This window comes from Xylona heveae (assembly GCF_001619985.1).
Source record: "Xylona heveae TC161 unplaced genomic scaffold L228scaffold_3, whole genome shotgun sequence".
In the NCBI taxonomy this organism is placed as follows: Eukaryota; Fungi; Ascomycota; class Xylonomycetes; order Xylonales; family Xylonaceae; genus Xylona; species Xylona heveae.
The window spans coordinates 1,416,039-1,428,673 of NW_017264195.1; the positions used below are offsets into that span (position 1 = coordinate 1,416,039).

General features: G+C 47.2%; 3 protein-coding genes across 3 annotated transcripts in view; 2 read left to right on the forward strand and 1 right to left on the reverse strand.

Moving 5' to 3' along the window:
• L228DRAFT_259604 (actin-like protein-like protein 6A) overlaps positions 1–468 on the forward strand; it is a 2,311-nt gene extending 1,843 nt beyond the window's left edge. Inside the window, exon 6 of the mRNA XM_018334180.1 lies at positions 86–468. Coding sequence (XP_018189929.1) covers positions 86–151 — 66 coding nt within the window. The 3' untranslated portion in view covers positions 152–468. The remainder of the gene's footprint in view (positions 1–85) is intronic.
• Positions 469–1,220: 752 nt separating this feature from the next.
• Positions 1,221–4,220, reverse strand: L228DRAFT_95314 (hypothetical protein). The gene is made up of 3 exons (XM_018337003.1): positions 3,057–4,220; positions 1,477–2,998; positions 1,221–1,413 (listed from the first exon to the last, which is right to left on the reverse strand). The coding sequence occupies exons 1-3, from the start codon at positions 3,927–3,929 to the stop codon at positions 1,304–1,306; spliced, it is 2,505 nt and encodes an 834-aa protein (XP_018189930.1). The 5' UTR covers positions 3,930–4,220; the 3' UTR covers positions 1,221–1,303.
• A 4,099-nt stretch (positions 4,221–8,319) lies between these two features.
• On the forward strand, positions 8,320–10,151 carry L228DRAFT_237315 (nitrate transporter CrnA; the record flags this gene model as incomplete). The annotated part of the gene is made up of 5 exons (XM_018330920.1): positions 8,320–8,471; positions 8,533–8,551; positions 8,619–8,698; positions 8,764–9,890; positions 9,964–10,151. 5 exons carry the CDS (start codon positions 8,320–8,322, stop codon positions 10,149–10,151), a joined length of 1,566 nt encoding a protein of 521 aa, XP_018189931.1.
• Between the last annotated feature and the right edge of the window lie 2,484 nt (positions 10,152–12,635).

Genomic DNA, 12,635 nt, shown 5'->3' on the forward strand with positions numbered 1-12,635 from the left:
CCCTCCTTTTCCCCCTTCCCTTTCTTTAGCACTCCTTCCATCTCGTCCGAAACCATCTGGAATCATACTAACGCAACTCAACTAGATGTGGATATCCAAGAAGGAATACGACGAGCACGGCGCCGGCATCGTCGAAAAGCGGTGCAAGTAGTGCCGGATCCCTTGGAAATTTTGTTCTCTGTTTTCTCTTTATTTCTACTTCTCTTTTCATTGTTTCCATTTTCGTTGTTTCCCTTTCTCTTTTCCTTAGTCTATTCCCCGACGCGACCCCAATCCTTCCTCATGTGAAGACTTTTCCCCCCAACAGACTTTTGGTCTTTTCGGATCATAGGAGGGAAAAAAGAAAAAGTTTCTTTTCATTCATATCAAAAGAAAAGCGTCGCCTCCAACAGCCCAGCCCAGCCCACGGAACACGGACCAGAGCGAGCTCTTTCTTTTCTTTTCTATACTTCCCAAATCGATTGTGGCTTGCGGGCCATGTGTTACACTACAAGGCAGTATAGTTTGGCGTTCTTATCTTGTTGAAAGCGGTTCTGGGAATAAATATCCCCCCTACGATACAAATTAGACGAAAATCGAATTCGATGTGAGATACTTTTATCTCGTACGAGATAATTGTGCAGTAATGCAGTAATGCAGTAATGCAGTAATGCGGTAATGAAGTATATAGTATACAGTATACAGTATACAGTGAGGAAAGGAAGCTTATTTGGTTGATTGGCAGATTTGGATCATTATAGAAGTTCTTTGTTATTTTTTACCGTAGCATCCATCATCTATTCTCGTGTTTTCAATGATTTGAACGCGGTATAGAAAGCGCATGGAATATAAAAAGAGAAATATCAACGGATAAGGGATAAGGGAAATGGAGACATGTAGAGAAATATGGATCGGGCAAAAAAAGAAAAGAGGAGTTGAAAAAGGATATTTCATTGATATAAGACCTGGGTATCTAGATAGAAGAGAAGTTGAGGAGGCAATGACCAGATTGCAAGTGGAGTAAATCGTGAGAAAGTGAAGAGGTACTAGTAAAACATGAAGTGGGGGAAGGTAAAAGCCAGAAAAGGTACGAGATATTGGGGGAAACAATGAACATCAAGAACCAACGGGGAATCATCAAGGTCATGACCAGAGACATAAAATCATAAACAAGAAGTCTTAAAACACGTGAATGAGAAAAGAGAGGGACAGTGTAGACTCCAGCACCAGCCCCATGACTCCTGTTTGTCCTCTGTCAATTGTAGGGAAGAAAAAAAAAAAAAGAAAGAAGACAAAAAAATGACAAGAAGCTAGGTCTTTCAGCTTATGCGGCAACTTCAAGCCCGAGCTCAGACTTGCTCTCAGTCTCGGCTTCTTCACCTAAACTGCTCAGACGCTTCAACTGCGGTGCAGAGGGGTGATGGCGGAGTTTGCCTATTGCAAGGGTGTCAGTCGATGGCTTACACGCTAATATTACTCAGCAGGATTGTTACTTACGGCGAAAAAGAGACTTGAGACTTGGAACACTTGAGCGGCGTCTAAGGCCATGTTGAGGCGGTATAAATTCAGATAGTTGATGGCAGTCATTTGCATCCTGCAGCACTGGCGCCGTGGTTGATGACCGAGATGGGCTTGAAGACTGCGCCGGCGTCGGGACTTCTGCCTCAAATGGCAACTCGGGCGTCTCTTGCTCCAGAATTGTTTCCATCACAGGCTGACTCGACTCGTCGACCACATCCGTTGTGGTGACCGGATGCGAGGCAAGTGGTGAAGGCTGGGGCTCGTTAGCAGGTGACGTGTCCGTTCGAACAGGTTCTTCTGCGGTCGAGCTCTTGCGCGGAGAAACGTTGGCATTGGAGTCGTGGGAGGATTGCCGTGAAGATTTCTCGGGACGGCCTCCTTGTCGTTTCCGTAGGGAGAATCGACGGACTAGCGAGCCTGTTCGAGAGAGAGGAGGTGCAGCTTCAAGGGCCGCCTGCATTACTTCCTCGGCCGCTGGCTCTGTTGATAGCCTTGGGAACGGCTCGTTAGGTGTTGAGGTAGGCTCTTGGGGCTTTTCTCCAAAGGCTCCCAAGTCGGGAGGGGGCAAAGGTAAAGGCGAAGATATTTGCAGTGTCCGCCGTGGACGCTGTCGCCGGGACAAACGCCGCCTTAGATTGGATGCGCCTGATGCTGGCGCTTCCGAGGCAGGAGTAGAATCCTCTACCGTAGGGCCTGGCTCTCCAGGATGCCCTTCTTCTTGTCCAAGGGACTCCTGAGCTGTCAGTTGCTGCTCCGCATGTCGTCTTCTGCGAACCGAAAGATGACGAGTGATGGAATTTGACTTTGAAAACGGACGATCAGCCGCGTGAGGAATGACCGAGCCTTGGTTGGTGGATGGATTTTCTTGCTGAGACGAGGATTCTGGGCGCGAATCCGCTGTGTGGTTGGAGTTGCCAGAAGAGTAAGTAGAGTCTTGTCGTTTCCGAGTTTGACTGTTTCCTTTGGGTTTGCGCCGCGAGAGCTTGCGAACAATAGAACTTGTCTTTGACATTGGTGGGGTGGAAAGGGGAGGAATCCTGGTGGCTGGGTAATTTGACTCCATTTCACGTTGCGGCCGAGTCTGCAAGCAAATATCCGCGGATGCCCTTGACTCCTGAACCACAAAAGCAGACCCCAGTGCAGTTGGCATCTGTTGTTGATCTTGCTGCTGCCTTTTGCTTGGTCTTGGCCTCTTGCGAAGGGAGAATTTGCGTGCAAGAGAGCCCGCTCGTGCAATCGTCTGGACTGCAGATGTCGGAGCCTCTCCATTGAGTTTCTCAAACGTATCAACAGCGTTGGAAATTTGCAACTGCTCCGAATTGTCAAAGGATTGCCGCTTATGAGATCCTGCATTCTCCTTGAAATGAAAATCGAAGCGATCGAACTCAATTGATAGGGATCTTGCCGGTAACGCAGTTGGTGAGAGCGGCGGGGATGGTGGAATGTCAATCATCGATGCTCTCTGTTGCACCAAAGTAGCATTGGCGCCCGCAGCAAACTAAAATTCATTTATCAGCCTCATCTCATTCAGCTCACACGGGATGCAAGTGCCTTACCCTAGTCCTCCGGCTCGCATTCCCAGCACGGCGTTGAATTTCCTCCACAAGGCTGCCTAACTGTGACAGCGCTACTGCGAGGGTATTACCCTTCATTTGCAACGAGCAGAATGCACGATACCATCCATCTGCATTGCCCCGCATTGCCGAGAAGAAATTAGATAATTCACCCTCCGGGTCCTCTGAGACGATATCGTTCTCGTCAATCTTATTCAGATAGCCGTTCAGTTCCAAAATCGCGGCTACACCACTCAAAACATCCTTTAAAGCATCAGCCATGGCGCTCGAGGTCCGATTGATGATGTGGTCAATCATTTCGTTTCCCTCAACAATCGATCGTCGAAATCTGCGGTCTTCGAGCATGGTGTCGAAAACGTCAGAATGTTGGAGGGGCAAGCGAAGGTATTCCATCCTTTCTTGGATATCTTTTTGTGCCAGATCAAAGTCATCGAACGTCTTCTCAATAAATGAATCTATCTCGTCCACATGTGTCTGCAAGATTCGAAAGACTTCTTCATCTGATTTCGCTAACCGCTGGTGGACCAGATGGACGCCAAATGAAATCTGCGCAACAAGTTTCCACAGCGGGTCGAATCGCTCATCTGCCTTTTTCTGCCATCGACTGGCTCCAGTGGACTCAAACGAATTTTGCCGTAGAAGCCGCTTTCGTTTCGACGCGGCATCGCCAGTTTCTAGACGGGACTGCGCTTCGGCACATTCAAGAGTTTCCAGCAATGACTCCTCAAAGGCGCCTTGCATGGACGACAATGGGTGTATAGGTGGTTGATCCATAATACCATTACTGTCTGACGCAGCTGTCATTGCGGATGAGTCAAAACTTGCCAAACTGGCGTGGTGAGCATGAGCTCCCATTCTCCTTTTCTGGGTTGTTGATGATCGTCAGTCACAGTATGTAGGAGTTATGCCAATCACACCGCATCCGTCGCGCGGCGACAGGGGTGTTATAAGGCGGGGAATTTTCCCCATCTTGCGGGCTCCAAAGGGATCGGCCTTTTTCCAGAAAAAAGGGGCGGACGCGCAACGTTCGCGGAGCATCGTGCAAGTGTGAAACAGCGCCAGGAGGGCAAGAAAGGGTCCAGTTTGGCCGAAGGGGCGGAACCTGACAGTTAGCCTATGTTCCGTCTTTGTCGAAGACCACACACAAGGGCTCAGCTGTCTGGTACCGAAGCTTAGCTTTGACCGTGTCGAGGTCCGTACCCTTGGTCAAGCCGGGAACGCACGTTGGAATGGACTGCTCGCTTTCGTAACTAGATACGGTTGTGGTTTAGCCGTCCTTTAAATAAAATTTTTTTGAAAGAGATTTATCCACTTGTCAACTCCCAGAATCATTTCTCGGCTTCTCATTATCTTCCCCTTTCAAATATTAAATATATTCGTGCATATACTGCGTATGTGACAAACGGCAAAGTTCAGTATTCCGTGTGAGACACAAGGTCATGGCCAGTTGGGGGACAAGCAAGCCCCCAGATTCGTCGTAAAGTACTCGTACTCCGTATTCGTCAGAGGGCTCTCATTTGCTGGTTCCTGAAGGCGACCGAAATTAACTGTGGGCCGCATGAGGCACACAACCAAATATCGAGCTGGCTTAATGAGAATAAAGCCGAGAAAAATTATGCGTCGTCCCCACTTGATCATGTCAGCGTATTTTTTCTTCTGCCCATGAAAGCCAACTCTGCATATTCGAACAAAGAACCCATTGAATATTGTTCCTGCGTCGCAAGGTAGAATCCAGATACGTCTTTGTGCCCTGGGTTTGGGACGCATCAAGTTGTCATTCGCGTGTAACGTTCGCATGGTCTAAGCACAACGACCACGCATCAGGGGCATCAAGAGGCCGCTTCCCTTTCACATATAAGCTTCGCACTAAGCGGACACTTGTTACGCTAGGGGATGATCATCACCATCACCCTCGCCTTTGAGCCTTATTGTCCAGGATCTTGTTTTGCTCATCATCTTGGGTCGGACTGGTTATCATCCATTTCCATACCAGTGAGAGGCGCATGGGGATGTCCAGACCGACTTTTTTTTTTTTTTTTTTTTCGTTTTCGCCTTTATGCATGACACGAGGCCATGTTCCTAGCTTATCTCTGCAACCGTGAGACCTGATTCAGGGCCCTCGTGTGAATCGATGCACCCTTCGTATTTAACGGAAACCATACATCTCTGTTCCAGTGGGGCTTCAATACAGCTCACGCACAAAGCCTAAAAAAAGGCCTTGCAGAAGTGGTAGCATCGGGCGGCCCCCGAAGAGGTCAAAGGGCTGGCAATTCTAAACCGTGTCATCAAAGCGACCCCAGAAGATGAGATTGCGTCATTTGGGGATCTGAAAGAAGATGTGTACCACGTGAGACTGAACTGCTGGATATCGAAATAAGGGTAAACTCGAGCACCTCATTCGTTGTTATATCTGTATTGTGACTTGAAAAGTATCGATCATTAATATAAGGGTTTCTATTCCGTGATGATTTGCGCGACCCAAAGCAGATCCTCCAATCGAAATTTCGGTCCGATGTCGCCTAGGTCGCGCCGTTAAGCATCACAAATCTCGGGCTTTGAATGCCCATCATTCGGGCTGCCAGCCTTACGGCACCTGCTTTTCTTCTGCCATTCTTGGTCGAACTGCTCCATTTCAATCCTTGATAAATAAAGCATGGCTGTAGAAGGTTTTGCGGTTTGCCAATTCTATTGTGTGCCGATTTTCCTTGCCTCGTATACGTCCAGAGATCTGTCACGCAATCACAGAGCCACTTATACAGTGCTCTCCATTGCAGCCCCAAATCGCGGATGATTTGATGCAAAGCTTGCAACTGAGGTTTTGCATCAGCTGGAATATTGAAATCATTCGAATTAATGCACGAAAGCCACTTGTTTAGCTTTCTTTGTCCAGTAGAAAAACGTAGCATGGTTAAAAGCACTTGGTGGCAAAATTCAGCTGCTCATCAAGATTTTGTCGCTCTCACAAGTAGATCTTCCTAACACCGTAGGACTAGACTCTGACATTGGCATTTTTGTTGTGGCTTCAATAGGTCCAAAGTCGGGGGAGGCGACTTTGTCAGCCGCGGATACAATTTAAATGACGATAACGATTGAGGTAGGATCATCGTGGCACAACCAGCAATGGGAAAGCTGTCAGTGCGTATCGTGATGCTATCGATGGAATAGAGTAAGTCCACTTCAGTCATCATAGACAAAATCGCGGTTTTCAAGAGATTCTTTGCACGTATCGAGGCTGCGCGTCCCGTTATCTTTCCCAGTCTGTATTAATCCCATCGGCGACACGGACCTCGCACCTCATCTAGGAAGAAGCTGCAGATCAAAGTTGGCAATGTAATTCAGCTGTATCGTTTAGTACCTTGAAAGTCTTCATGTGAGCGTGACGCCAGTTTTACACCAAGTTCCAAACTGCCAGAGTGCTTTCGGCTGTGGCCTCCGACCGCGAAAATTTTTTCTCACAATTGCAAGATGGAAACTCACCGTGAGCGTTTCAACATCGTCGCAAGATGACTACGATACAACGGACAAAAGAAACCCTTCTCAGAATGCTGGAGATTGAAAAGCCACGGTCGGCACATCAGATCCTATAGCCGAGGATTTCTGCTTTGGTGGTTTGATGACATACAAGCAATTCCCCTTGTTCTACCCAGTTTCTGCAAGTCCATGAAGATCTGAGAAGAGGTGGTTGATAATGACAGGCTTCAAAAAGGACAACAGCCACGATGCAGAGTTCAGAGTGAAGGGTCTCGGGGCTTGTCATGAAGAAGAAAGCTACATTCTCGCTCCAAAAGGCGGGTCGGTCGTCATCACATCTCTGTTTGTCTTGTCATCTTCAAATCTATTGCATCTCCCTCGCATCAATGAAAACGACAGTTGCAGACTTTCATACGATAAATCGACCAAAGTGCGAACCGTTGCTACGAATTCTCAGGAGACAGAACCTCAGCTCTATGATTCGGTCAGAAATTTACAGCCGAGTATGAACCAGCCTTTCATCCTCTCTAGACAAGAGCTCAGAGTAGGGACGTCATGCTTTCAAATACGTCGTCTATCAGTGGATGAAGCCATTATCCCGGGTTCAATGATCGATGGTGCCTGGACTCATCTCCACGGGCATGATCCGACATTCCGAGATAGACGCGGTATGCCACGCATGACATGGGCTTGAACAACACCTCACGGTCAATTCCAATGGACTGACACAGTAAACATGAGAGATGGGCTGCTTTCGATTATTATTATGCGAATTACCTACGTCTACCGGAGATGCTGACCGCGGAGAAACAAAATACGTGGGTCCAACGCGTTTCTTATCGTTATCTTTCCGGTCTGAAAATAATCAGACATGGCGATCCTCTCGCGGCATGACATCGCTGACAGCTTTGGCCCTGGGCTTCTGAAAGATAAGGCTCCCGGTACAGGAACGCCAAGGGGGAAGAGGCTACATGCTAATTTGTCCAATATCTTCACCTTTCCTAAAAAGTTGCAAGCCATTCTCTGAAAGCGTATAGCTCCCGGTCACTGCGCTGATAAGGGTTTCGGCAAGTCTTATTGGTTCTTTGGTTCCTTGCGCCTTGATCAACACTGGATTTTCCGTCCCACGCATGTGAAACATCATCGTTTTTTTTGGCCATGGACTTGCTGGATCCAATTGAATTTTCTTCGAGCCGCTTCGACAGATCCTACCATGACTAGATGAGCATGACACCGTGACCGTCCTTTTGACGTGCAGCATTAGCAAAAATGAGAAAGGCCGGCGATCTAGATTCAACTATATGGTATTTGCATTCTCCAAGCCACAATCCGATCGACAATAAAGGCGGTTGGCCTTTGCCAAAAGATCTAGTGGAACCCCTTATCGGCAATTCATCTCGCATCACTTTCTGGGGGTGGTCGAACTAAATACAGAGCCGTCATTCTGGGGCTTGATCGTCTCGGCCGTCACTTGTGGGGTTCCGGACAAGGTCTCCTACGCAAATCCGCGGATTTACTTTGCATCTCTTCTGCGTTGACCAAATGCCTGTCTTTAATTCGGTAGGCTAAGTCGTCCAAACTATTAAAACCAAGTCGATGCTCTTGATATCCACCGGCTCTATCACCATTCTCCAACAAGCAAAGCATACTAGGGGAATATTTTCCATTATTTTTTTCTGGTGTTGTTTGTTTTGCTCAACTGCAACCGCCAGAAGTGTTTCTGAGAGACTATATACCATCTCGAGGCTTCTTGCCGTCATAATCCCCTGTCGACATGGGTGTTGATCTAGCAATTATTTTCAAGGCCCCTAGGGTCAATCCCATCAACCGAAAAGCGCAAACGATTCCTGCCCTTAACCCTATCAACACATATGGACGTGTCTTCTTTTTCTCCTGGTTTGGTTTCATGATTGCATTCTGGTCGTGGTATGATGGAATTGTTCTCTTCGTCCGTTTCTAAAGGATTGCTTCGCTAATGAGATGATAGGTATGCTTTTCCACCATTGGTGCGTCTAAACAAAATCCCTTTGACAAGACTCAATATCTTATGGGGCCTAAACTAATCGTGCACAGATGACCTTGACCATTTCAAAAGACTTGAAATTGTCTCAGGCAGATGTTTCCAACTCGAACATTATTGCATTGGCAGCAACGTAAGTTCCAATCGTAATAAACAACTCTCCTTTAAATATAAGCTAAACTAATCTTTTAATTTTAGGTTAATTGTTCGTCTCGTCGCTGGCCCTGCCTGTGACCGCTGGGGTCCTCGATATACCTTTGCGGGATGTCTTCTTGCTGGGGCCGTTCCCACTGTTCTTGCCGGCTGTGTATTCAATGCCAAGGGACTTTTGGCTCTCCGCTTCTTCATCGGTATCCTTGGCGGGTCCTTTGTACCTTGCCAGGTCTGGTCGACGGGGTTCTTTGACAAGAACATTGTCGGAACCGCCAATGCCTTGACTGGCGGTCTAGGTAACGCTGGCGGTGGTATCACGTACTTTGTCATGCCCGCCATTTTCGAGTCGCTTGTCAAAAACCAACACTTGAGCCCCCACACGGCCTGGCGTGTTGCTTTTGTTGTGCCATTTATCCTCATTACTGCCACTGCCATTGCGCTTGTTCTCCTCTGCCCTGACACCCCGACTGGCAAATGGAGTGAGCGTCACCTCGCAGCCGAACAGAATCTCGAAGCTCACCAAGTCGACCGTCACGAGGTTGAGGGTCAAGTCGTCGACATTCCCGAACACCAGGCCGGCGAGCGCAAGGAGAGTCAACCAGACTCCATCACTCCGCCGGCCATTGACATGGACGAAAAGGCCAATACTGAAGGCAAGGCATACGCCGATCGAGAAGCCCAACTCGGCGAGCAGCAAATGCTTGACACCGCCAAAGGCGAGGTCATTTCCAAGCCAACCTTCCGCGAAGCTCTTCCCGTCATTTTCTCTTTGCCTACGCTTACTTTGGCCGGCTGCTACTTTTGCACGTTTGGCGCTGAGCTCTCCATCAACAGCATCCTCGGCGCATACTACCTCCACAAATTTCCTCGTCTGGGCCAGAGCGAGTCAGGAAATTGGGCTGCCATGTTCGGTCTGCTCAACGTCGTGTGCCGTCCCATTGGCGGTTTCTTCTCCGACTTTGCTTACCGCCGCAGCAAAAACCTCTGGGTCAAGAAGATCCTGGTGCACAGCTACTCGATCATCAACGGTGCCTTTTTATTGGCTATTGGTCTAACTAACCCGTCTAAAGAGGCTACCATGTTTGGTCTCTTTGCTGGAATGGCTTTCTTTCTTGAGGGCGCCAACGGCGCCAACTTTTCTCTCGTTCCCCACGTCCATCCTTTTGCCAATGGTACGTACCCACCACACTCTTAGACTTTGTGAATCATGTTCATATCAGTTAAACTAACATGGCATTTCAATAGGTATCGTCTCCGGTCTCACCGGCGCTGCAGGCAACCTTGGCGGTATCATTTTCGCCATCATCTTCCGTTACAACGGCAAAGATTACGCCCGAAGCATTTGGATCATTGGTGTCATCACCCTCGCCATCAACGTCTCTTTGTCTTGGATTAGACCTATTCCCCGCAGCCAAATCGGCGGAACATTATAAACACGCGATAGACATTCTCATTCCTTTGTTTCTTTCTTCAGTCTTCCTTTTTTTCTTCAAGACTCTGGATTTTATTTTCTCTTTATTCTCGTTCTTGAGATATCCGATGGTAAGCTGGGCTAAGCACAAAGCAAGCGTTGTATTGAAGATCTTTTTTTTTTTCGGTCTCCCCTTCCCTTACGTAACTCTTTTTTTCCCCTATAAAGCTTTTCGGGGGTATATCAGTTATACCTATGACGGATCATCGGACGGATCGCGGATCAGTTATTTTCTTTTCTATTTTTTTTTCTTTTCTCTTTCTTCCCCCGATCATATTATTACACTCGGAGTAGGGCAGAAAGCGGGATACCATCTAAGACTCGTATCACCAGTCGACTGTATTCAATTCACCTAAGAATTAAAAACGATGAATATTTTCTTCTTCTAAACCTCCTCCTGCTCCTCGTCGTCGTGGTCGTCGTCTCGAAATTTTTGTCGCGCCACCTCTCATCTTTCCTCCTTTTCATGATAATCGTTTGCTTGTTCTTGAGTCTCTAATTCCCCTTATGGTCTATCACTGTATTCCCTTATTCCCTTATGGCATATTACTGTATTTCCCTATGATCAACCACTGTATCAGCTGTACGGTGTACTGTAATCCTTCAGCGAGATTAGGGCCTTTGTAGTAAGGAAAAAAAATAAATAAATTATAATAATAACATGAGCGACAAAAAGGGTTCGGATGCCCCGTCTTCTCTCATTCGAAGAACGGTTAAGACATCCTACATCTCTACCCCTTCCCCGATGCGGCCTCATGAGGGGCACCAGTGAGGCAGTGGAATAAATCCCAGCTGCGATTGTGGTGACACCCCGACTCGAACTCACCTCGGGAAATTCCAGGACGTTGAGAGAGCTATTAACCACTCTGGCACCGTCCCTTCTGGTTCAGATGGGTAGTGTTTGACTTGCTATTTATGTTTGGTGGACAGTGAATGAAAAGGGCAAGCGAAGGCAGGAGCTGTGTGGTGTATCCGGGCAAACCGCAACGTGACAAGAGTTTGACTCGCCGCTTATACATATAGATAGATAGCAAAGCCATCAAGTCGTACAACTCTTGGCCCATCATGGCTCATGAGTCGTGAGTTATTAGCACATGCCGTGTCATAGACTATAGTATGTCTAAAAGTCCTATCATGCGTGCGGCGTGCAGAGTGCCTGCAGGTCCCAAAATGTGTCTGGGCCTGAATGGCCGAATACCTGAATGCCTGAATGCCCCATGGTCCATGGAATGTAACGAACGTTCATACCAACCTACCAGGTATATTGTATACATCCCTCCACCGTTCTACGGGTCTGGGCCGCAAGGGTAGGCTGCCGGAGCCAAGTCCCAGGTCAAGACGCAGACTTTACTCCATCGAGTCCATCTGGGACTTAGAGACGACAAGTAGTGCCATGGAATCTTGGAATCTTGCTGCCTTACAGCCTCACAGCTCACAGCCTCGCGGTCCTGCAGTCTCGCAGTTTTAGTTTCACAATCCACAGTCAACAGTCCACAGTTCGAGTCAGCTGATTCTAAAATTTCGAAAAGCTTAAAGTTTGAAGTTTGAAGGGCAAAAGCAAAAGTAAAAATGTTCCTCATATATATCCCGCGGAGAGAAGGGGCGAAAATCCAAAGGAACCAATAGAACTGAAAGGACCGAAAAAGGAGGGTGAAAAACGAGGGAGAGACAAAAAACACAAATGATCAGAAGAGAAAAGAAAAGAAAGCAAAGGAAAGGAAAGGGAAGGAAAAACAAGATAGTAGAGTGAAGAATAGAAACACCAATAACAACCACAACACACTCTGAATCATGGACAGAGTCACAGAAAACATCGGAACATGTGGACAGGGAAACATCAAATGGGAACTGAGCGCCTGAAACTCAAAGACTCAAAGAGTCAAGTCGCATAAATGATATCAATATAATCAAAATGAGCGTCAATGCGTCCTATCGAAAATTTTGCAGCATTATAGATGGCCCGTGGCTGCACTGCTGCAGTGTGTTTCGATTGCGAATTCTGCGAGATAGTACTCCTGCCTCCAGGTTCGGGGGTCTGGATTGCGATAACTAGAAGGGGGAAAAGATAATATCAAGGAAAAGCAGAAGGAGAGGGAAATGGAGGGGAATAGAGGGGAAATAAAAAGGAAAAGAACAGTGAAAAGAAAGAAGTGAAAAGCGAAAAAAGAAAAAAGAAGAGAGTAAGAAGAGGAAATGAAGGAAGAAGGAAAGAAAGAAAGAAAACACGACATCTCCGACTCTGTAAGAAAATGCACATAAAAATAAATAGAGCACAAGACAGACAGATACAAGTCGAACACAGAGACAACCATGTATTGATCATTTAATTCAAAGTCTATTGTTCCATAAATCTAAGCGTAGATTCCATGTCAATATTCAAATCCGCATCTTCTGGGATGCATAGCTATTATATGAATTAGCAAATAGAAAGAGGGCTGTAATGGTG